This window comes from Mus caroli, unplaced genomic scaffold, assembly GCF_978045245.1.
Source record: "Mus caroli unplaced genomic scaffold, Mus_caroli_1 scaffold_6, whole genome shotgun sequence".
Lineage (NCBI taxonomy): Eukaryota > Metazoa > Chordata > Mammalia > Rodentia > Muridae > Mus > Mus caroli.
This window is the reverse complement of record NW_028227261.1, coordinates 41,156,226-41,180,046: the sequence shown is the minus strand read 5'-3', so window position 1 is coordinate 41,180,046 and position 23,821 is coordinate 41,156,226. Positions and strand designations below refer to the sequence as shown.

The following is a 23,821-nucleotide window of genomic DNA, read 5'->3' as shown; positions in this document are numbered from 1 at the left end:
TTCTCTTGGGGTCTCTATAACATTTGTCCAGGATCTTCTGGCTTTCATAGCCTCTGGTGAGAAGCCTGGTGTAATTCTAATAGGTCTGCCTTTATCCGTTACTTGATCTTTTCCCCTTGCTTCTTTTAATATTCTGTCTTTATTTAGTGCATTTGTTGTTCTTATTATTATGTGTCCGAAGGAACTTCTTTCTCGTCCAGTCTATTTGGAGTTCTGTAGGATTCTTGTATGTTCATGGGCATCTCTTTCTTAAGGTATGGGAAGTTTTCTTCTATAATGTTGTTGAAGATATTTGCTGGCCTTTTAAGTTGAAAATCTTCATTCTCATCTACTCCTATTACCAGTAGGTTTGATCTTCTCATTGTGTCCTGGATTTCCTGGATGTTTTGAGTTAGGATCTTTTTAGATTTTGCATTTTCTTTGATTGTTGCATCCATGTTCCCTATGGAATGTTCTGCACCTAAGATTCTCTCTTACTTCTCTTGCATTCTGTTGCTGATGTTCACATCAATGGTTCCTGATTTCTTTCCTAGGGTTCCTAGCTCCAGAGTTATCTCCCTTTGGGTTTTCTTTATTGCTTCTACTTCCATTTTTAGATCTTGGATAGTTTTGTTCAATTCCATCACCTGTTTAGTTGTGTTTTCCTGTAATTCTTTAAGGGATTTTTGTGTTTCCTCTTTAAGGATTTCCACCTGTTTAGTAGTGTTTTCCTGTAATTCTTGAAGGACTTCTACCTGTTTATCAGTGTTCTCCTGTATTACTTTAAGTGAGTTATTAATGCCCTTCTTAAAATCCTCTACCACAATCATGAGATATAATTTTAAATCCAAGCCTTACTTTTCAGATGTGCTTTGGGCTGTGGTAGGCATACTTGGTTCTGATGATGCCCAGTGGTCTTGGTTTCTGTTAGTAAGATTCTTAGGTTTGCCTTTTGCCACCTGTTAATCTCTAGTATTAGATGTTTTAGCTGTCTCTGGCTGGAGATTGTTCCTCCTGTGATTCTGTCAGCTTCTGTCAGCACTCCTGGGAGCCAACTCTCTCCTGAGTCCCAATGGTCAGAGCTCTCTGTGCAGGCAAGATCTCCTCTTGCAGGAAAGGCACCAAGAAGTCTGGAGCACAGATCCACCTCCTGTGTCCTGGGGTCAGAGCCTTCCTTGGAGGCCAACTATCCTCTGGCAAGGAAGGTGCCCAAGGATCTGGTCTCAGCTGTGCCTCCTGGCTGAAGATGAAGGCCTGAAGGGACCCTATCCAAGAAGCTCTGCTGCTTCTGCTGCCCAAGTGCTCTCCTAAGTAGATTGGTCTCAGTGATCCTAAGATCCTGGGTGTGCTAGGGCACCTGCAGATGGATAGTCCTCTGGGGACCTTGGGACCCTCCAGTGGGTTCGTGCCAAAGACATCGCTGGGCTGGCCCCAACGGAAATCTATCCCAGCCTCTGGTCGGGCATGGTTCCTTTGTCCCTGTTTCCACTGGCACAAGAACCTCCTGGATTTTTTGGAACTGCTGTTGTGTTCCACTGACCAGTGATCCCAAGATCCTTGGGTGTGCTAGAGGCCTGCAGTGGGGAGAGTCCTCTGGGGACCTTGGGACCCTCTGCCAGGTTCCCACCGAAGATTGACTTGTACATTTCCAAATCACTCATGAAAATCATTGAGAAGACAACACAGCCAGCATCTAGTCACAGGCTGACCATACACCTTACATGAGCTCCCTGGAAACTTTGTGCCAACACAGATCATCTCTGACAGCTTCTGCTCTGTTGAATATTAAGGGAAACATGAAATGGTTTCTGAGAAGTTCATGGGCTGACATATGGACCAGAGGCTCAGCCTAACCACCATCTTCATTACATCCATAGCTAGCCACAAAGTCCCAAAAATAGACTGCCTTTGTTAGAATCTAGGCTGTACCTCTAACCAGAGAGGTGATCCTGTGAAAACAAATAATTTATTATATGTAGTATTTTACAAGGAAGTATGTGAAACTTTTTATTCAGTACTTGATCCTGTAATTTACTTACTCAATAAATGTGCAGTCTGACCACACCATGGGCCTAACTAAAAGTTGGTTTTTTTTTTTCACTTTCTTTTTTTTTTTCATCTTTTTGATGATTTTATACATTAGTACTGTACTTATATCATTTCCATACGTCCTGTTCCCTATTCAACTCCTCCCATGTCCCCTCTCACAGGCTCTGTCAAATTCAAGATATTCTTTCATTATATATTTGGTATGTAGATTCATTTAGGGCTGATGACTTGACCTACAAGGTTACCATCTTTGGATAAAACTAATTTTCCCCTATTCATTTGTTGCCTAAGGCTCTTTACCAGGGGATGAAATCTTGTGACATTTTCTCCATCATTGTTTGCATAGTAACTGATTAAGCAGGACTTATTTAGGTAACTACATTGTTGATATTTCACAGCTACAACTCCCCTGCCAAGTCTAAAAGACTTTGTATCCACAGGTTTCATGGTCTTCTGACTTTTACAATCTTTTCACTACCACATCTATGACGGACCCTAAGCCTCAGGTAAGCTTGTGTTGCAGATGCACTAACTGTCACTGAGCACCCTGAGCTCACTTATTCTCTGCCCTTTGACCAGAGAATCTGCCTGCTGTGAGGAGCTAGAGAAGTAGGAAAAAGAGGAGGAGGAAGAGGAAGATGTTGTTTATCTAATGAGGGATGAGAGTGACATTTGTAGGTGGGTATAAGATTAACTATTTAGAATACAGTTACAAATTATATGGGTTTAGGAAAATGGAAGTAATAAGTTCTCTCCAAAGATAACACCAAAAGACTTGCTAACATGGAAGGAGGAAAGCTCCTAATGACATGCATAGGCATACAGGAAGCTAAGGAATACTGAGAGCAGGGGAAATGGTCTTCTCCAGGGAAGACTACATTTGATTATCCAACAACAAATAGTAACCTCCCAAAACAAACAAGTAACATTATATAAACTGAACAAGTTGTATTTCTGTATTAGGCACACACACACACACACACACACAGTTAAAAACCACAGAAAAAAAGAAGCCATGAGCTTGAAAGAAAGTAATAGAATTTTTGGGAAGGAGGAAAGGAAAGGGGGAAAGTGTAAATTATAATTTCAAAAAATAAAAATAGACTATGTTTATGAGAAAAAGTTCTAAAAAGAACAAATAAAAAGGGCAAGAAGATACTGTCAAAGTGTTCAACATTGCTAATTTGAGATATCATCTTATGCCAGATAGAATAACTAAGATAAATGGAAACAACTGTCAACAAATTCTAGCAAAGATATAAAGAAAAGGGTCAACCCCTGACAGGTTGACTATGTTCCAGCGAATGGCCACACACACAGGAGTATATATGTATAGCACAAACTGGACTTGATTGGTTTAGGGTCACAAGAAGAAGACAAGGAATTCAGTCTATAGGGAAATGGAGTAGACATCTAGGAGGAACTGTGAGAGCATGAATGTAATCAAAACATGTTGTATAACATTTTCAAAGATTCTTAACAGTAACTGACTAACAGATTTAAATTCCAAAATTCTTTACAATATGTTCGTTCATATTAGGGGTGAAAAAATGGGTTCTTGGGTAAAGAAGGGAAAGGCCACAGTCTAAAAGTCCTAGGTCAGAGGAGAAGAGTACAATGTGGATAGAAAAAGTAGGCATGAAACTAGGGTAAAGTTCACTGAGATTGAGTGTAAGTTATTCCATTCCCCTTTGCTCTAGTTTTTGACAGAGCATAGGATTTGGGAGAAAAAGAAAAGACCTTTGGCCCTAGGAGTTGAGAAATAAATCCCTTGTTATTAGAAAAGCAGAGGAGAAGCCTTTGAGAGCATGTCAGCAAATTCTGGGGGAAGCTGCCTTCTAGTCCAATAGGGAAGGTTACAATACCACCATGGACTCTCAATGGTTGTTTTCCTTTGAACAATATGAACAATATCACTTGGACTCTCTGTTATCAGTTTCTTATCACTGAAATAAGGGCAAAGCTACACACAGTCATAGTGTTTGAAGGTAATAACAATATTTATACAGAGCCCATAAAGAGGGAAAAGGAGCACATAAAATCTACTGTTAAAGTTCCCCAAATGAGATCAAGCTGTAGGGAATGTATATGTCTTGGTGTCCAGCAGTTTCTGTTTGAACCACAGGCACCTAAAATATTTGCCCTTAGAAAAGCGCAAGCCCACTTTGCAGCACTGTCAGGTAATCTTATCCCTGCAGCAATAACTCAGGCCACCACTCAAGCTTCTATTGCACAACACTGTCTTGAGGTCCACCCTTCACCCAGCATCCCATGATGAATCCTGCCAGCACCAATAAACCTCCTAAATTTCCACAAAGCATACATGCATCTCTGAGTATCTCAGCTTGCCAAGGCCCTAGGAAACAGCTGAGAGACCCTTCCCCCAATCAAAAGCTCTCAGGGTAATTGGGCAGCCTACCCTGATCAATTCAGTGAGTGAAGTCCCCTATGAAGATCATGTGCAGTCAATGAACAGTATCTGGTCTCCTACCTGAGACTACTATGTATACCTCAGTCCAGGCATGATGCTGAGACTATGATGAGGATTAGCAAAACCCTGAATAAATGGACTCTTGAGTGAATGTGTGCTGTTGACACAAGTGTGACCTTATCAAGGACCCTACATTCAAACCCATGGGAAAACGGTACAGCTTTACTACCTGGTGTGAGGGTGATAGGGATAGCAAAGCTTTATGTAGATGTTGATAGTGTGTGCAGAAAGTGTCCACCATAGCCTTCTCCCCATGGAGAGCCTGAGGAACTCTCCCCCATAGAAACTGCACCTACCATGGTTAACTAACCCTACCCCCTTGATTCATATGCGCAAAAACCCCTCCTCTCTGTGTAAATAAACACAGTGAGCCTGGGGAGAAAAGCTTCAGCCTCTCCATCAGAGACCCCAGTCCACTCAAGCCCAGCTCTTTCTGGATGTCTGTTTTCTTGTATGTATGTGTTTGTCATTCCCTCATTCCCTTGCCACTCCAGTCAGGTCTGTCCTGTACAAGGTTGCCATCAAGAACAGCAAAGCTCGACATGATGACTTTAAGGAAACCTGACAAGATACGGAAGAATACACACTTCTTTAACAACAAAACAAACAAAAAGTATCACTTGAACGAGAAACTCAGAAAAAGAAATACATATCATAAAAGAGAAGCCACAGAGGATTTAATAAATCAACTAAAGATACAGTTGAGTTGCAGTAACAGATTATATCCCACAGAAGGAAGAATCCTGAGTTTAAAGACAGGCTTTTGAGATAACCCAGATATAAAAAAAGAAAAAGAAAAGAAAAAAAAAGGAAAACGAAGAGAAAGAAATAGGGAAAAGGCAAAAACTAAAGTCTATAAGACCAACAAGATACGATTAAGTGAAAAATGATGACATTATAGGAGTTACCAAATGAAAAGAAACCTGTTTCATGAGGGTTGATGGCTGGGTGGTGAGAGGCACTTGCTACCAAGTTTCATCTGGACCAAGACCTGAGTTCCATCTCTAGAACCTACATATTAGGAGAAAACTGAGTCCTGTAAATTGTCCTCTGACCTCCACACATATGCCATTCATGTGGCACAGGCATACAAGTATATCATAGGTAAAAACATAATCAAATAAAGCTGTAGTAGTTTGAATATGCTTGGCCCAGGGAATGGCACTTTTTGGAGGTGTGGCCTTGTTGCAAGAACTGTGCCACTGTGGACATGCTCTTTATGACCCTCATCCTACCTTCCTGGAAGCCAGTGTTCTTCTATTTGCCTTCAGAACAAGATGTTGAACTCTCAGCTCCTCCTGTACTATGCCTGCCCAGATGCTGCCATATTCCCTCCTTGATGATAATGGACTGAACCTATTAAATTTTGTTCTTGTAAGAGTTGCCTTGGTCATGGTATTTGTTCACAGCTGTAAAGCCCTAAATAAGAAAAGCTATTTAGCTAAATAATAGCTGAAAGCTTTCCAGTAGTTATTGAGAAATACATGGGCACCCAAGTAAAGTAAATCAAAGGGCCCCATTTAGATTCAATTGATTTGGTCCTGTTGAAGACACACTATATAAAAGCTCTCACAAGTCCAAGACAAGAAATTCCAAAACCAAGAGAAGTATGCCAAGTCCTATATTAGCAAAGCCTTGGTAAACTAACAGTAGAGTCTACAGCAGAAACTTTTCAAACATGGATTAAACTCTCCAAGTAAAAGAGTTAAGTTGGCTGAATGGATTTTTTTAATGAAATTGAACGGTAGGCTTCTACAGAAAAAAAAAAAAAAATCTCACAAGAAGGTGCTGAGGAATGGAAAGAAACCCATTAGCCCCCCCAAAGCAAAACAAGCACAAGAGCCCTTGGCATCCCCAGGCATGGACTGCCCATGAGACTAACCTACCTAGATGGATAAGAGCAGCAGTGCCTAGATGTTCTCCAGTCTGAATCCACAACCACTCACCATCCATTTGTCATGGACAATTCAAAAGAAACTATTAGATACTGGATCTGCCATGGAAACCCAAGTACCTCACAAAAACAACAAATAAAGCTATGGGGCTTGAGAAAGAGCCAGTTTGTGAGGACCCCAATATCACACAGCACTTCAACAAGATATTTATTTTTATATGACAACCTTGTTTGATGTTTAATAATTTAATAAAACTTTGCAAGAAAAGATTAAAAATAAGTGGATGAATATTTAAGGAAATTATAATTGTTCGGCTTTATTTATGCATGCAGTACCCAGGTGTTGAAATATCACACTGCATCCATAAGTGTAGACAGCAAATAAAATGAAAAGGAAAATAAAAGGGAAACAAGTCAATGTTCTTGACTGGCACAAGGAGAGGAAAGTGGGCACAGGAAGGCACTGGCAGCTGGAAAAAATAAATGTTGTCTCTGATTCCCAAGGTTAATGATTCCTGTTATTTATATTTAACCAACTGAACTTTGAGATCAAGATTGATCAGCCTCACCCATCTCCCTCCCACAGGTAGGCGGGCAATCCTTACAGGATTTAAGCAGGAGGTAGAAAGGATTAGTGAGAGTGAGGACAGCAACAGAGGAGTGGCTGAACTATGAGTGTCTCTGCTCTAAGCCCGACCCGATTTGCAGGCAGCCTCTCTGGATTCCTCCAAGTGGCCTCTGTGATTGGTCTGCTCCTGCTGCTGGTGAAAGCTGTCCAGTTCTACCTGCACAGGAAATGGCTACTCAAGGCTTTCCAGCAGTTCCCATCACCTCCTTTTCACTGGTTCTTTGGGCATAAGGTATGAAGGAAAGGGAAGGATGGGTGGGAGAGCAGGGAACTTGGGTATCTCAGACCAGCCATCAAATTCACAGGGAAAAGCCTGATATATAAAGAATCCAAGTGTCTCATAAGATGCCCAGCTCAGGCTGAGGCATGTCATCCTAACAATAGTGTTACTATCTGGCTGTTGCTCAACTCTATACTGATAGTCTTGCACTTTGAAAGCTTTGGTTGGTCCTACCTAGTCTCCTCCTCTTCTGGCTGAGTATCTTTAATATCTCTACTGTTCTCAAACAACTTTTATGTAGTTCCTTGACAAGTTACTTATGGCTATTCTCTCCCAAGCTCTGGGCTTGCCTGGGAAAGCAGACATCAGAGAGATGGAAACCTTGCCTACAGGAATTCTCGGTGTAACAATGGTGGACATCTTAGAAATTATCAGGCACAGGAAGTATTCACACTGCTGGGAGGATTGAGAGCCTACCCAGACTAGAATTTTCAGGATAGGTGAATTACAAATTGAAATCCCACAATCATGGCACATTAAAAGGAAAGGGTGGGTAGGACCCTCATATGAAAACACAAATGTTAGTATTTCCACAGGGCCATTTAGCTCCTCTTCCTCTTTCCACACACCCTGCAATATAAGCTACTTGGATTTAAGCACAGCATCACTTTCTTGCACACAGGGTTCATCTCAAGAGCCTGGCGCAGGTGTATGAAATTACCCAAAAAGGCAACTGGGAAGGGACAGTACTGACCCATTGCACTATCACCCCAGAAAATAAAGTACAGAGCCAAATAGGAGGATACATGGAAAGGTGCACAACAAAGGATTGTGCAATAGAAAGACATAGGTGTTCTGTGCCGATCTGAGGATCTGACACTGTGATTCATCTGAGGAACACAGGTCCATCCAATAGGACTCTCAAATCCAGCTCAGGACCCGTACACATATAGCAAAGCTATGAGTGATAGCACACATACTTCATCGAACTGCCCCACCTTCCTGGCAACTTCAGAAAAAAACAGAGCTATGTTCCTGTTCTTGCTCTACACTTGTCTCCAGTCCAAAAACTAAACAAGAGTTCTACTACCTTACCATTCCTTCATCAGCAGTTCAAAGGCGAACAAGAACTACAGGAAATTGTGTCATGCATAGAGAACTTCCCAAGTGCCTTTCCTTGCTGGTTCTGGGGGAGCAACGCCTACTTAACTGTCTATGACCCTGACTACATGAAAGTGATTCTGGGGCGATCAGGTGAGCATGACATGCTGTTGTGAAGAGATAAGCACTTTCCTCTTTGTTACTTGCCCTGTCAAATTCTGGTAGAGTATGACCCTACACACTCTACCATTCTCTCAGGCTACAACCTAGCATGTGGCCAACAACACACAGTACTGAAAACCAAATCCCTTAGCCTAATGTCTTTATCTTTCTTTGTTATTTAATCAAAGTAAGATGGTAAGTATTGCTAATTGTTCCAGGTTTGAAATCTCTAATTGTTTCCTGCCAGGACTCATAGGATAACTAAGCCACCACACACATACAGACACACACACACACACACACACACACACACAAATCCTCCCTTCCTAAGCCTGACTGTAGGACAGAGCTTGAGGGTGTTATGAGAAAATGGACAGTGACATTAGACAGTTTACCAACGGACAGTTTCTATGGGTATCATAGAAACCCATGGCTTCAACCACAGTTACCTTGGGGCTGCCTTATTTATCCCTTTTCTTGTTAAATCATTGTTTCCCTTTCAGATCCAAAGGCTAATGGTATCTACAGATTGCTAGCTCCTTGGATTGGTATGTATGTCGAAATTTGGAATGTGGTCTACTCCTAATTAGATTTTTCAAGTGTTGTGTCTCTGGTTCACAGAGAATGAAATGTGACAGACTACCACTGTCATGGTCTACCCCCAAAGATCTACTTCTGACCCTTCACTTCTCTAAACAGTCCTATATGAACATCAGTTTGATCAACCTTCCTCTTTGGCAATTTTTATGCCACAGCTGTCATAATCATAGCATGTGACACTAGCTGGGAAATTCACGTTCTGGGCTGTACTGTTCTTCAGAGTTGTCTCTACCAGTTCCACTACGTAGCTCCTTGACCCAAATTATCTAATTGTCTCTCTGATTTGTTTTTTGGTTTTATGGTTTTTGGTTTTATGGTTTTTTTAGGTTTTTTTGGTTTTTCAAGAAGGGTTTCTCTGTAGAGCGCTGGGTATCCTAGAACTCACTCTGTCGACCAGGATCGCCCTGAACTCAGAAATCCATGTGCCTCTGCCTCCCAAGTGCTGGGATAAAGGCATGTGCCACCACTGCCCGACTGGTCTCTCTGGCTTGATCCCACATATACACACACCTCTCTCTGGCCCAGGGTATGGTTTACTCTTGTTGAATGGACAGCCATGGTTCCAGCACCGGAGGATGCTAACCCCAGCCTTCCACTATGACATTCTGAAACCCTATGTGAAAAACATGGCTGACTCCATTCGATTGATGCTAGTGAGTTCATTTCACTTAATTCTCCTCTACTCCCCTCAGCTCTGCTGTCCTTTCTACATCAGCTGCTTCTTCTGCTACTACTACTCCCACAGCTGCCAGAGCTGCTGCTGCTTCTCCTCCTAATCCTCCTACTCCTCCTCCTTCTTTCTTTTCTTCTTACTGCTTAAATTCTCCTCTCTCTTTCTCTCTCAATCTCTCTCTTCACCTACTCAGTGTATACATCAACAAGCTTCATATATGTATATATATTCTACTGTGAATACAGGTTATTCAAATATAGTTGGAAAAGAAAATTTCCAGGTAGTAGGATATGGTCATACTTGCTCATTGCCCAAGGCAAAGAGCATCAGGGTGCTCTTCTGCCTCTTCAAATCTTGAACTTCAGAGACTTCTCAGGATAATACTTAGTTGTGGTTTCCCTTGGGTCTCAGTGCTTCTTTCTGCACATACTTGAGTGACTCATCAGGGAGACTCCAGATCCACATTGTCATAACCAAACCTACCATACCAAAACTTTTAACAGCACTCTGGATTAAGATTGTTTTAGTTAATTGAAGCTAGCTTGCAGTTCAAAAAGTTAGTCCATTACCATCACAGTAGAAAGCAAGGTAGAACATAGGCATACATGATATGCTGGAGAGGTAGCTGAGAATTCTACATCCTGATCCAAAGGCAGCAGAAAGAGCGTGAGACATTAGGTGTGCCTTGAGCATCTGAGTTCTCAAAGCCTACCTCCAATGACCACTTCCTCCAACAAAGCCACACATACTTTAACAAGGCCACACCTCCTAATGGAACATAGGGGACCATTTTCATTCAAACTACCAACCATATTCCACTCCCTGAATCCCCCCACCCCGCCCCATAGGCTTGTAGTCATATCCTAATGCAGGAATATATTCAGTCCAATTTCAAAATTCCCCATAGTCTATCATAGCACTGTTCCAAAGTCCAAAGTCTAAGAGACTCATGCAGTCTAACTTTAATCGCCTGTAAAATCAAAATGAAAAGGCATATCACATACTCCTGACATGTATAGGATATACTTTACAATTTCAAACAAGAGAAAAGGGAACATGGTAAAGAAATACTGAACCAGAGGAAGACTGAAAACAAGTTGTTAAAATCCAATATCTGCATTTGAATATCTTATGTCAAAGTGATCTTGAAATCTCCAACTTCATTCAGTGTTGTTGGCTTGTTCAACTCCCTGTTAGCAGCCCTGCTCAGCAGATAGCCCACAGCTCTAACATCTCCACAATCTTGGGGTTCTAAGGCAGTTGAGGCTTCACCTTCACAGATTCACACAATAGCCTCTTTAGTTCTCTATATAAGGACACACACAACATATGCCGGGCCTCAGCAGCTTTCGTTAGTTATAGAGGGAAATTCCATAAACACTTTCTTCTTTCCTTGACTCTAAAGACAGAACCATGTGGCCATACTGCTAAGTTCTAATGCTTGATAGGCCTGGTCATGGGCCCCTCATTCAATTACATTTTCACCAGCTGGTTTTGATGGTTTCCTTTACTGCCTAAGCTTGGCTGTCCTAAAACTCAATCTGTATACCAGGCTGGTCTCAAACTTAGACATTCATCAACCTCTGCATTCTGAATTCTTGGATCAAAGGTATGCACCTCCAGACCTGGCCCTAGGCTTTTCTTTAATTCTTTTCACCTTTCTTTAATGTCTTTTTACAAAATGAAAGTTTATCTGGGTGAGGTTCGGGTGTGAGGTCGCCACTTCTTTTTCCACTTAGCATCAAGCTTTCTTTAATCTGTTTATCCCCTTCAACACAGGCTTTAGCTACATTTCAACTTTCTGGTGCCTCCTTTCTCCTCAAAGTATACATTTTGTATTTTTTTTTCTTGCTCAGTTTGCTCCTTTTCATTATAGATCTACATAAGGGTGAATACTAATAACCATATGACAGAATTCATACTAAGCTATTTTAAGATATCCTTTACCAATTACCAATGCGATTAATCCAAAACTCTTCACTTTAGCCTTAGGCAGACTTTTTGAACAAAGGGAAAAAAGCAGCCACATTCTTTGTCAAAATATCACAATAACAGTCCCAAGTCCCTATACTAAAATTCTTCTCCTCTGAAACCTCTTGAGCCAGGACCCCACAATTCAAATATTTCTCAGCACCACTGTCCTTCTACTAGAATATGACACATTAAACCCCACTTAAAGCATTCAACTGCTTTCAAATTTCCAAAGAAAATATTACTCCAAACAAAGCATGGTCAGGTCTATCATAGCAATACCCTACTCCTGGTACCAACTTCTGTCTTAATTGGGGTCACATTGCTGTGAAGAGATACCAGAAAACATTTAATTGGGGTCAGCTTACAGTCTAGAGTTTTAGTCCATTGTCATCATGGGAAGCATGGTGGCACACAGGCATACATGATGCCAGAGTGGTAGCTGAGAGTTCTACATCAGATCCAAAAGCAGCAGGAAAAGAGTGAAACACTGGGCATAACTTGAGCATCTGAGAACACAAAGCCTGCCCCTCAGAGACCACCTCCTCCAACAAGACCACAACTACTCCAACAAGTCCACACCTCCTAATAGTGCCACTCCCTTTGGTCCTATGGAGGCTATTTTCATTCAAACAACCACAATTAGTCAATTGTTATCAGCAAGCTTTTGAAGAATACATAGTAACTGGAAATGCTATCCTGGCTCCTTGGGATTTTTATGTTCTATACATAGAAGTCCTACCATTATCTCAGGCTGAGTTCTGCTTTCCATACACTGATGTATCAGCTTTTTTGTTCCCTAAAAACATCTTTGTTTATCAGATAAGACATCTTAAATTGTAAACATGTAAAACTTGCTTCCTTTCTTATGAGTTTCTATATTTAATTTTGAAGAAATTTACAAAAATATAAGTGTCCTTTCACAGAGATTTGTTTTGCAATCTGTAAAATATCTGTTATCTAAGTTGAAGGACTTAGAACACAACATCTTAAAATATAGGGAAAGAATTCAGTCAATTGAACACATGTCTTCTGGAGAAATTAAGTCAATGTTTCTCTCCCACTGCAGGACAAATGGGAACGGCTGGCAAGTCAGGAATCCTCAATAGAGATTTTTCAACACATCTCCTTAATGACCCTAGACACTGTCATGAAGTGTGCCTTCAGCCACAAGGGCAGTGTTCAGGTGGATGGGTGAGTGACAAGCCTTGAACTTCAGGGCCTTTGTCTTACCAACTGATATGGACTTCTCTGTGATGCATGTGGGACATCTAGGATACTCAATAAAGAGTATTACCCCAGGCTCCATTCAATCTCTAACAAAATCCAATCTTAACTCAAACATAGACCACTGATCCCTAGCTGGGGAGAATGCCTAGACACTCATGCCACCTTTTACTGACTTGAAAATTACAAGGGCCGCAAACTTTATATGCCCCAGTACAGGGGAAGGCCAGGGACAAAAAGTGGGAGTGGGTGGGTAGGGGAGTGGGGGGAGGGTATGAGGGACTTTTGGGATAGCATTGGAAATGTAAATGAGGAAAATACCTAATTAAAAAAATTGCACCCTAAAAAAAAAGAAAAAATTACAAGGGTTATAAGACACAGTGTGTTCCTCAATGTTGTCTGTTCCTACCATATAGAAATCTCCCAGAGTCCATTCTATCTGCAAGTTAAATCTCTCTACAGTCAAATCTGTTCTTTATCTTCTTTTTCAGAAATTACAAGACTTACCTCCAGGCCATTGGGGACTTGCATAACCTATTTCACTCCCGTGTGAGGAATATCTTTCATCAGAATGATACCATCTACAGACTTTCTTCCAATGGCCACTTGGCCAAACAAGCTTGTCAACTTGCCCATGATCACACAGGTTCTGTTTGCACATTCTGTCTCCCTCATTTCCTAGGATCAGCTCAAAGGGATTATTGATGATTTCTGAGGCACATCCAGACCCTTCAGTGCACTCCCCTTTAGGACCTGGATCACATATATGCTTGATACTTTTGCACTGACAGTGTTGGGAGTTGGAACATCAGAATTCTAGGTACTCCATGAGTGTCATCATATTGATAATGTGTAGTGAGACTTTACCCAGCAAGTAAAGCAGAGCTGCCATTGCCCATGGTGCTAAAAAAGGTCTGACCTACATCAATGTCATCAGTCCTCTAATACTGCCCACTCCTTTTTCGCTGACCTATATAGAGCACATAGCTTCAGGCAAGGAGACACATGAAGCTACATGGGACTACTATAGCTCTCAGTCTGTGTGATAATTGATGTTCTGGAATAGATGGAGTGATCAAGCTGAGAAAGGATCAGCTGCAAAATGAGGGAGAGCTAGAAAATATCAAGAAGAAGAGACGTTTGGATTTTCTGGATATCCTCTTATTTGCCAGAGTGAGTATATTCAGCAAAATCCTGAGAGTCTTCCTGGGAACACACAAGAAACAAGCATAGCTCTGACAATGCCTGTTGCTTCCCTGAGATGGAGAATGGGGACAGCATGTCTGACAAGGACCTCCGTGCTGAGGTGGACACATTCATGTTTGAGGGCCATGACACCACAGCCAGTGGAGTCTCCTGGATCTTCTATGCTCTGGCCACACACCCTGAGCACCAACAGAGATGCAGAGAGGAAGTTCAGAGCCTTCTGGGGGATGGATCCTCTATCACCTGGTAAGAGTTCAAGAAGTAGAAATGCCCTTATTCTTTGGGTAGGAAGAAGCCCCTGGTCTCCAGTCTACCTGACCTTAAGGATGGACTTTATTTCAGGGATCACCTAGACCAGATTCCTTATACCACAATGTGCATCAAGGAGGCCCTAAGGCTCTACCCACCTGTCCCAGGCATTGTCAGAGAACTCAGTACATCTGTCACCTTCCCTGATGGACGCTCTTTACCCAAAGGTATGAATTTCCCAAGCCCTTCATTCCAGAAATAATGGATGGTCAGTAGTCTATGTCCTTCACCAGTTCTGAATCTCTGAGTGCCTGCTTCCTTTTCAGTAAATAAATGCTTCTTACTTATAAAGTACAATAATATCCTTAAATTACCTACTGTACAGTTAAATGATCTCCCTTTCGGCTGCTTTGCATGAATAACATTGCAAGCATCTCTTCTTGTATCCGCAAATATTCATTCTTCATTTGAATCTATGGTCTCACCATGGTGCATCCTTTCTAATTTGGGAACAGTGACATTCTTCAATTTTTATACTCGAGACTCAATTCCAGATGCCAACACCATATAATTCAAGGCTACACTTATTCTTCAGATGTCCTCACTGTCACATGTGGGTTTTCATGTTGGGGCTGAAAACACAGGCATATGTTTGTACATACATTTGGGAACCAGAGGTTCAACGTTAGTTTTCATTCCACAAGCACTGTCCAGGAATCTTGCACAGGCCTGCAAGTCACCTATTAGGATAGGTTGGCCAGTGAGTTGAAGGAACCTGCCTATCCCCACATCACCATCATGGGGATAATGAGCATGTGCCACCACACAAAGCATTTTTTTAATTAGATATTTTCTTTATTTACATTTCAAATGTTATTCCATTTCCTAGTTTACACTCCAAAAATCCCCTCTCCCTTTCCCCATCCCGCTGCTCCCGAACCCACCCACTCCCATTCCTGGTACTGACATTCCTCTATACTGGGGCATAGAGCCTTCATAGGACCTAGAGCCTCTCCTTTTATTGATGACTGACTAGGCCACCATCTGCTACATATATAGCTAGAGATACAAGTTGCACCATGTGTTTTCTTTGATTGGTGGTATAGTTCCAAGGAGCTCTGGGGTACTGGTTAGTTCATATTGATGTTCCTCCTATGGGGCTTCAGTCCCTTTCAGCTCCCTAGGTATTTCTCTGGCTCCTTTATTGGGGAATTTGCTCTCCATCCAATGGATGACTGTGAGCATCCATTTCTGTATTTGCCTGGCACTGGCAGAGCCTCGCAGGAGACAGCTATATCAGATTCCTCTCAGCAGGCTCTTGTTGGCATCTGCCTAGGGATTGGATTTGGTAGTTGTTTATGTGGTGGAACCCCAAGTGGGGAAGTCCCTGGATGATTGATCCTTCAGGATCTGCTCTGAACTTTGTCTCTGTAACTCCTTCCATGGGTATTTTGTTCCCCATTCTAAGAAGGAACAAAGTATCCACACTTTGGTCTTCCTACTTCTTGACATTCATGCAAAAACAGCTTTTTTATATGGGTTCTGCATATCGAGCTTAGGTCTTTCTCTCAATCCCCAATAGTCACATATTTTTATCATCCTCAACATTTGATATAATATGTAGACTTTTTTATAAAGAACTACTATTTATATAGAGACGAGTAAATACAATGTGACTCTAGACTCTTGCCGAATTCAAATTATTGGTTACTCTCCATAACCTGATGGTTTGATGTCACCAAACACAGAAAATGACCTGATGCCCAACTAGCAACCCTAATTCTTTACCCAAATAGTGAATACATGTTTTTGTAAAAGCTTATTTCACTAATAGTTTTACATTATACATGCATAGAACACACACACAAACACACACACACACAAAGAGCAGGAGGGACTTTTTCAAATAAAAAGAGCAAATAAGACGAATTTAAACAAAATAGACTGAGTTTTTTTCTTGCAGAACTCCTTGGAATCTTCAATTTGTCTATCTGGATGTCTGTGAAGGAAAGAATGAAGGAGTTTCCTCACTCCCTGATGACTGACTTCTTTGTCTCTAGCATATGATAGAAGTGGAACCCCACAGCTGTTTTCTGCTGACCTTTTGCAGTGGTGTAGTATTTGTTCCCTGCCAAACACATACAGCTATTTAAGTTCCAGAGTCACACATTAATGGAGTGGGGAGGGTGAAAGCTTTTGTTAATTTATGTTGATCTTGGTGGTGCTGTAAATTTTACAGAAAGATTCTTGTTTGCTAAGCATGTGCTCTATGACTGACCTACTTATCTCAACTTGAGATGGATAAACTTAGCTTGACTATGTTTAGAGGTAGATCCACTAGGTAGTGGATAGATTAGATTAGGGTTTGTCCCACATGTTCTATATAATGGCTTTAGAAAGAGAAAGAGACCTTGAAGAGATATATACCTGTCCTCACCACGATAATATGCAACCAAGGAGAGGGAACTGTTTGAACTTTCAACTCCAAATCTGTGAGATAAATAAGCTTCTTTTCTTTACAAAGTTGTGTGTGTGTGTGTGTGTGTGTGTGTGTGTGTGTGTGTGTGTGTGTAAATTCTTATCAAAGAAACCTTTGAATATGTTATTTTTACTTTATCTCTACTATTCACTAGGGTGTACAAGATAAAGAATCAGATAGGGTCTAGGAAGATGTGTTTCTTTTATGAGACAAAGTAAGTGAAAGAGATCAATGAATCCCATGTGAGTCATATGTGATCCTGTCTCTGAGAAGCACTAGGGTTGACAGCAAAGATAAACTGATCAGAATATACAAGACTCCTGCAATGTCAGGAAAGTAACCCTTGTCTCAGCTCATCATGTCAAAACCCTAGGACTGCCATATCCTGCTTTGGTGATATGTAACCCCTCCCTGAAACTTTAGTAACTTACATGAAAAACCAGACTAAATCAACTCAAGGTCAGTATTTAATATATATCTTTAGTGGAAATTCTTCATCAAATTTAGGTTCTAATGTCATTTATTCCCAAAACTCAGTTTCATCTTTCTTGCCTCTCTCTCTTACACTCCAATTTTTTATATTACTCACTTGTGCCTCAATTTCTTTACCAACTCATGCACATGTGCAGAAAGTGATGTTCTATAGCACCCAAGTATCTTGTGCAGGCATATCATCCCTTGCTATCTCAGGAACCAAGGAATTACCCCTGGGTGTAACCCATCTTCTCTCATATTCGTATCTGCCCCTACAGGTGTGCAGGTCACACTCTCCATTTATGGTCTCCACCACAACCCGAAGGTGTGGCCAAACCCAGAGGTAGGAGACCCCCAAGGAGGGCAGAGAAGTTGGTCTCAAGACCAATAAATACCTCCTATTGTTCCCACCTCTGGGCATATTGTCCCCTTGTGGGTTGCAATTGACCTCTACCTGTTCTGACTGAGGAGCTGTCTCCCTGCAGGTGTTTGATCCTTCCAGGTTTGCACCAGACTCTCCCCGACACAGCCACTCATTCCTGCCCTTCTCAGGAGGAGCCAGGTGAGATCCTGTGTATGCTGATGGAATATACTGTGGAGAATATTTGCAGTATACCTTGTTTTTGGTCTCCTGCATATATGACATCTCCAAGTATATCCTGATTGGTGGCTATGGAAGAGGGAGGAGCTTCTTGAGGATGTGTCTGTGCACTAAAGGAGGGTAGCACTTCAGGACACACTATGAAGACATTAATCCATTGGTCAAACAAACTTATGTCAGTGGATGCCACACACTTGCATGTGTTCTGATATTATCCCCACCTTAAAGGCAGTACTTTACATTGATTGATTGTTTGTTTGTTTCTTTGTTTGTTTGTTTGTTTTTTAAGTGATTTTAACTTTAGGTGTCCAGCTTGTCAAATTTTAGGGCTCTTAAAAAGCTTGTCTTTTCCACACCTAGACCTGGGCCATCACCATTCCTGGGTAATTATTTATTCTGGAATCATTGTGCAAGTAATTCATTTGCTTGCATGTCTGCCTGCCAATGACATGCAAGCAACTGTCCAATGAGATACGTGAAGTGTTACAGTGGGTCATTTGAAGTAAGGTTCATACCAGGATATGCTGATCCCACCTTTGCACTCTTTCCCAACACAGTTCTTGAATCAAAGTTAATGCTCACATCTCTCTTGCTGTTGCACATAGGCCAAAACTTGGCAGAAAATGTATAGTCTTCAAATTTACACTTAGAGGATATGTAGTCTAACTTCAGACAAAAGGCATTAAAAAGGAGGAGAGTAGTCTGCTTTTAAGTAAATCCTCTGTTTTACATATAACATAGAATTTTTTGAGGTTTCTAGTGAGTGAAATAAAACACACTCTTGAAATAGCTACTGAATTGGACAAAGACTTTCTGATGGCTTCTAGGTAAATTGTCCCTTGGGACCCGACTCACTGTAAACTTTCAAATGTGGTACAGAAGAAGGGTCTCATGGATTCATAAAGTGGCAAATCAGCTTTCACAGAACAGGCTATAAGTAAATTGTTCTTTCATGCACGGGCTATGCACACACACTTGATGTACTTCAGGATTGAATGATCTGCTCGCCACTCACTGCAAGCCATGTCTCTGCCACTAGAAGCCAAGATTGTATTGGCCAACTCAGATTAAGTTGGAATGAACCATGCTGCTGCTGGTGCTTTCTAAGACAGAGTCTCAGGCTTGTCTGGAGCTCATGGTCTCTCTCCCTCTACTTCCCAACTACTGGAATTCAGTCACAGGCTCCCCCAGCTTGCTTTGCTCAGAAGTTTTCAAATTTTTATTGTATTTCACTCTATTTTTTTCATTCCTTAAATTTAAATAAATTAAATATTAAGAACCAAGGAAAATAATTATTTTAAATGTAAAATAAAGTTTAAACCACTCCTATGTGTCGGGTGCTTTGCTACATAAAAACATAGGAATAGTGATACTATCCCTTCCTGCCTCTAAGAGTTCAAAACTGTCATCTACAAAGACAAATATATCTGTAATTAAAATATATTCACCCTCCATTCTTTCACTTGCCCACTTAGCAGTTTGCAGAACATTCCATGTTCCTGCCATCATCCCATGCCCTGATTGTGGCATGCCCTTGTATATGGCACAGATGGTACCATAGGTACTTAGAAGAACAGGAACAATCATCAAAAAAATAAGAGCCAGCTGCCCATTGACCTGAGCTTTGGAAATATGAAGCCTAGGGGTGGGGTGGGGGAGTGGAGGTGGGAGAGACATGTTCAAACACCTCAACAGCTTGATCTTAAGTAGGAAGTGGGATAGGCAGGAAAGAGATGAGAGCAGCAGCCAGAAGAGGATATAGCTGCAGTTAGGCATTTGTTGTTTTGCTTTGGATTGTTTAATTTTCTTTTTACTTATTCACTTTATATCCCACTCACTGACTCCCTTCCAGTGACCCCTCGTATAATCTTCCCCTTTCCCCCTTGCCCCTTCCCCTCACCTCTGTGTAGGTAGGGGTCCCCCTGAGTATCCCCCCTCAACTCTAGCACTTCAAATCTCTCTGAAACTAGGCACTTCCTCTCTCATTCAAGCCAGACAAATCAGCCCAGCTAGAAGAACACATCTCACATAGAGGCAACAGGGAAGCTCAACAAGAAGGAAGGCCCAAATAACAGAGCTCAAATTTTACTTAGAAGAGGGAATAAAATAGTCATAAGAAGCAAATGGAGGGAGGGAACTGGGTGGGAGTATGGGGAAGGGAAAAGAGGTTCATGATCAGGTGTGGGGAAGGACTAGCCATCAGGAAAGATGGCTAGTTGAACATGAAAATGAATGGATATTTGCAACTGACTTGGGTGGGGAGGTAGGAGCATCTCCAGGATGACACAGAGAACTGGGATAATGGGAAGAGCCTAAGAATCAATGGGAATGACCTTATCTGTGACTCACTACACTGGGGATATGTAACCTGAAGAGGCAACTAGGCACTGAACACAGCCTTACATGGTGGAGGTATAGAAGGTCAGCATGGAAGGAGTATCAGGGAGAGCAAATAAGTCCAGGAAATAAAACTGAAGAAGGAATGGTGAACATTTCTGAAGCAGAATTAGAAGGCTATAGATGCTGATGGATTAAAGGGGTGGGATACCCTAAGTAGGAGGCAGATGGGGTAGCCACTTGAAGATCCTCAACACAGTCTTCCTGTAGGAACTTTTCTACTGATAATCTGATTCCACTCTGTGGAAGCTACGTGAGAGATCTCACTGAATGGAGTAAGCTAAGCAATGATTAACATATTAAATTATCTATAAGTTTGACCTATAGTCCTTAAAATACTAGCCTAACAGATTTCATACCACTAAAAGAAGTAGGGTCAAAGTGGCCTTGAAAAATGTTGAGGCTATGTCAAAAATTCAGGAGAGCCAAGACCTAGGGTGAAAGTATGTATGACCTGTAGTTACAGCTGTTAGACTGTAGGCCCTGAATGTTGTTCTGGGCTGTTTCAAGGGTCAGCCCTTAAAAGAGGTGAGAGGCTAATGAGTTGTATTGTACCTTTCTGACCCAGGAACTGCATTGGGAAACAATTTGCTATGAGTGAGCTGAAGGTGATTGTGGCCCTGACACTGCTCCGCTTCGAGCTACTGCCAGATCCTACCAGGGTTCCCGAGCCCTTAGCACGAATTGTGCTAAAGTCCAAAAATGGGATCTACCTACATCTCAAGAAGCTCCACTGATTCTGGTAAGAACAAGGACAGACTCTATAAACATGCTGCCTGACATCTTGATCTCTCACTCTCTCTGCTCATCTTTCTTCACACCTATTTGTTCCCTGCCTCCTGTGCTCTCTCTCTCTCTCTCTCTCTCTCTCTCTCTCTCTCTCTCTCTCTCTCTCTCTCTCTTACACACACACACACACACACACACACACACACACACACACACACCTTGCTCTAGATTCCCCATTTGTCTTTCTGTCTCCAGATACCCACATCTGACTGTGCACCTGATCATGAACCTCCTCTCTCCTCCAGCCTTCTCTTCTTGCCTCTTCACCTCCCACCATCTTATTTTTCCCTACATGACTTCTCCATTTTACCAATAATAAATTGTCACAATTTAGTGATCTGAAATAATTGAAAGTTATTATCTTACAGTTGTGGAGCTCCAATGTCTGAGAAGAGTTTCACTGGCAGAAAGCTAAGTTGTTGGTGTGACCAACCTTTTTCAGAAGAGTACTCCAGAGAGTCCTCTCCTCCTCTGTTCAGTATAGATCATCATTCCTCGGCACTGGAATATTCCCCTGCTTCAAAGCCAGCACCCACCTCATCCCCTCTCTTCTAATGTCCTTCCCTTTTACAAATGCTTATGACATCATCAAGACCCCTAAAAACTCCAAGATAGTTTTCCCATCTAAATGTATCTTATTCGATCTAACCTACTAAGTCCCTTTTGAATTATGAGGAATTATTCAATTTGTACCATGGGCTCCAAAACTCAATGCCTGAACATCATTGTGAAGCCATTATTCAGCCTAGTATCTAAATCTCCCCTGCATAGTCTCTCTCTTCCTGACTGTTCCTCACACAAGTTTCTCCATCTTCCCTCCTTTCTTCAATAAAGTTCCCAGTGCCATGCACAGCATTTGTCTTCTCTTGATGGATCTGAACACAGGTTCCCATGTTGCTTGAAACTGTTCCTGGATCAGGATCCATGATGAGTTCTCTGCTTTCCCTGATATGCCATGTTCTGCTTCCTGGGGCGGGCTTCTTGTGCAGCCACTGATGCAACCAGGACTCCTTCCTATTCTCCTTACCTACCAGCATGCTGAGCTAGTACAGGCTGATTCTTAGGAAGTCTGGAGAGGCCAGACTGGATACTCAGCACCTGACCAAGAGACACATGATGGTTATGACTGGACAATCACCACCCACTTGATAAATGTTGAAATATTACTACATGTGTTAGAGAACTGTGGGTTAAAATGGGGTCCTGCATCCAGCCCACTACAGAGCTTGGACTGCTCATGGAGGCAGACATGGGGAGTTTGACTTCACACACCCCACACAACCACTGGGTGGGCATTGGGCTGTGAGAAGCTGCAGAAACACAACTCCAGGAGTGGGGAAGCACAGTCTGGGGTCCCCAAAGAACTGCCATTAGCTTGCTCATAGGTCGTCAGGCCACACAGAGGCTAGGGACAGCAGGTTCTAGCTCTTGGACATGGCAAACACTTCTGGGTGCTCAGAAAGAGCTGAGAACAGAGTGTGGGCCTGTGGGGATGATCCTGGCCTGAAAGGGAAAAGGGCAAGGGGAAGCACTCCAGCTGGGTCACAGGAACGAGAGTCCTTGGTTTGTCCAGCGGTGGCTTGGTTGGTGGAAGCTATGTCTGAGAGCACAGGGAGGCCTCAGGAAGATTAGATGCATGCTCTTTAGAGGAAGACCTGCTCTGTTGCTCCAGCACAGAGGATCCCAATGAGATGATCCTGGCCTGAAAGGGAAAAGGGCAAGGGGAAGCACTCCAGCTGGGTCACAGGAACGAGAGTCCTTGATTTGTCCAGCGGTGGCTTGGTTGGTGGAAGCTATGTCTGAGAGCACAGGGAGGCCTCAGGAAGATTAGATGCATGCTCTTTAGAGGAAGACCTGCTCTGTTGCTCCAGCACAGAGGATCCCAATGAGAAGAGGCAGGTCATACTTTTAAAGCATTTACTGTCATGAAGGCAGGGGAGCTAAGAGGGTAGTAGAGGCAGAGAAAGGCAGAGAGAGGGAGAAAGTAGAGAAGCCATGCCACATGAAGAGAGGGGGAGGGAATGTGAAGAGAGGGAGAGCAAGAGGGGAGAGAGAGAGGCAAGAGTAAGAGAATAAGAGAGTAAGAGAGGGAGGAGGGGGCAAGCAGCCCCTTTTATAGCAGACCAGGTCTACCTGGCTGTTGCCAGGTAACTGTGGAGGTTGAGTCCAGACAAACAACAGGGGCTTGGGGCATTGCCCTACATGACTGATGGCCACAGAATTGTGGAGAACTGGAGCCTCAAGTCAGGAGCCTGGTGTCTGGGGGCGTGGGCAACTTTCTTCTGTCCTTTGCAGAGTTATCTGCTGGGTCTCTGGAATTTAAACCTAGCTCAAACAGGAAACAGGCTGCCTTCATGGTCCCACAGAGAACCGTTTATCTGTGTGCTAGGAAAAAGGGGCAAGTTAGTTGCATTAAGGCTTATAGCTAATAGGCACAATATAATGGGACCTTTACAACCCAGCTTCTAGTGGCTTTAGAGGAGTTATAAAGTATCTTACGGCAGATCTTCCAAGCTATGGCCTTCTTCCAATCAGAAAAGAATTGGTATTAGGAAAGGTATATGGCACATTTCCCAAGATGCCCTAGAACAGTAGTTCTCAACCTTCCTAGTGCTTTGACCTTTTAATACA

General features: G+C 42.3%; 1 protein-coding gene across 3 annotated transcripts; it reads left to right on the top strand.

Moving 5' to 3' along the window:
* The first annotated feature begins 7,044 nt into the window (after positions 1–7,044).
* On the top strand, positions 7,045–22,040 carry LOC110292084 (cytochrome P450 4A10). 3 transcript variants are annotated; one of them, XM_085839076.1, is made up of 13 exons: positions 7,045–7,273; positions 8,374–8,515; positions 9,028–9,072; positions 9,650–9,777; positions 12,838–12,962; positions 13,487–13,641; positions 14,062–14,168; positions 14,257–14,447; positions 14,544–14,677; positions 17,682–17,746; positions 17,889–17,965; positions 20,970–21,143; positions 21,559–22,040. In XM_085839076.1, exons 1-12 carry the CDS (start codon positions 7,085–7,087, stop codon positions 21,136–21,138), a joined length of 1,527 nt encoding a protein of 508 aa, XP_085695202.1. In that variant the 5' UTR covers positions 7,045–7,084; the 3' UTR covers positions 21,139–21,143; positions 21,559–22,040. The 3 variants fall into 3 exon arrangements, 2 of the variants coding, with proteins under 2 accessions (XP_085695202.1, XP_085695201.1); XM_085839075.1 differs by having other exon boundaries at positions 8,371–8,515; XR_015047325.1 differs by lacking the exons at positions 20,970–21,143; positions 21,559–22,040 and having other exon boundaries at positions 8,371–8,515; positions 16,414–17,746; positions 17,889–17,922.
* The last annotated feature ends 1,781 nt before the right edge of the window (positions 22,041–23,821 follow it).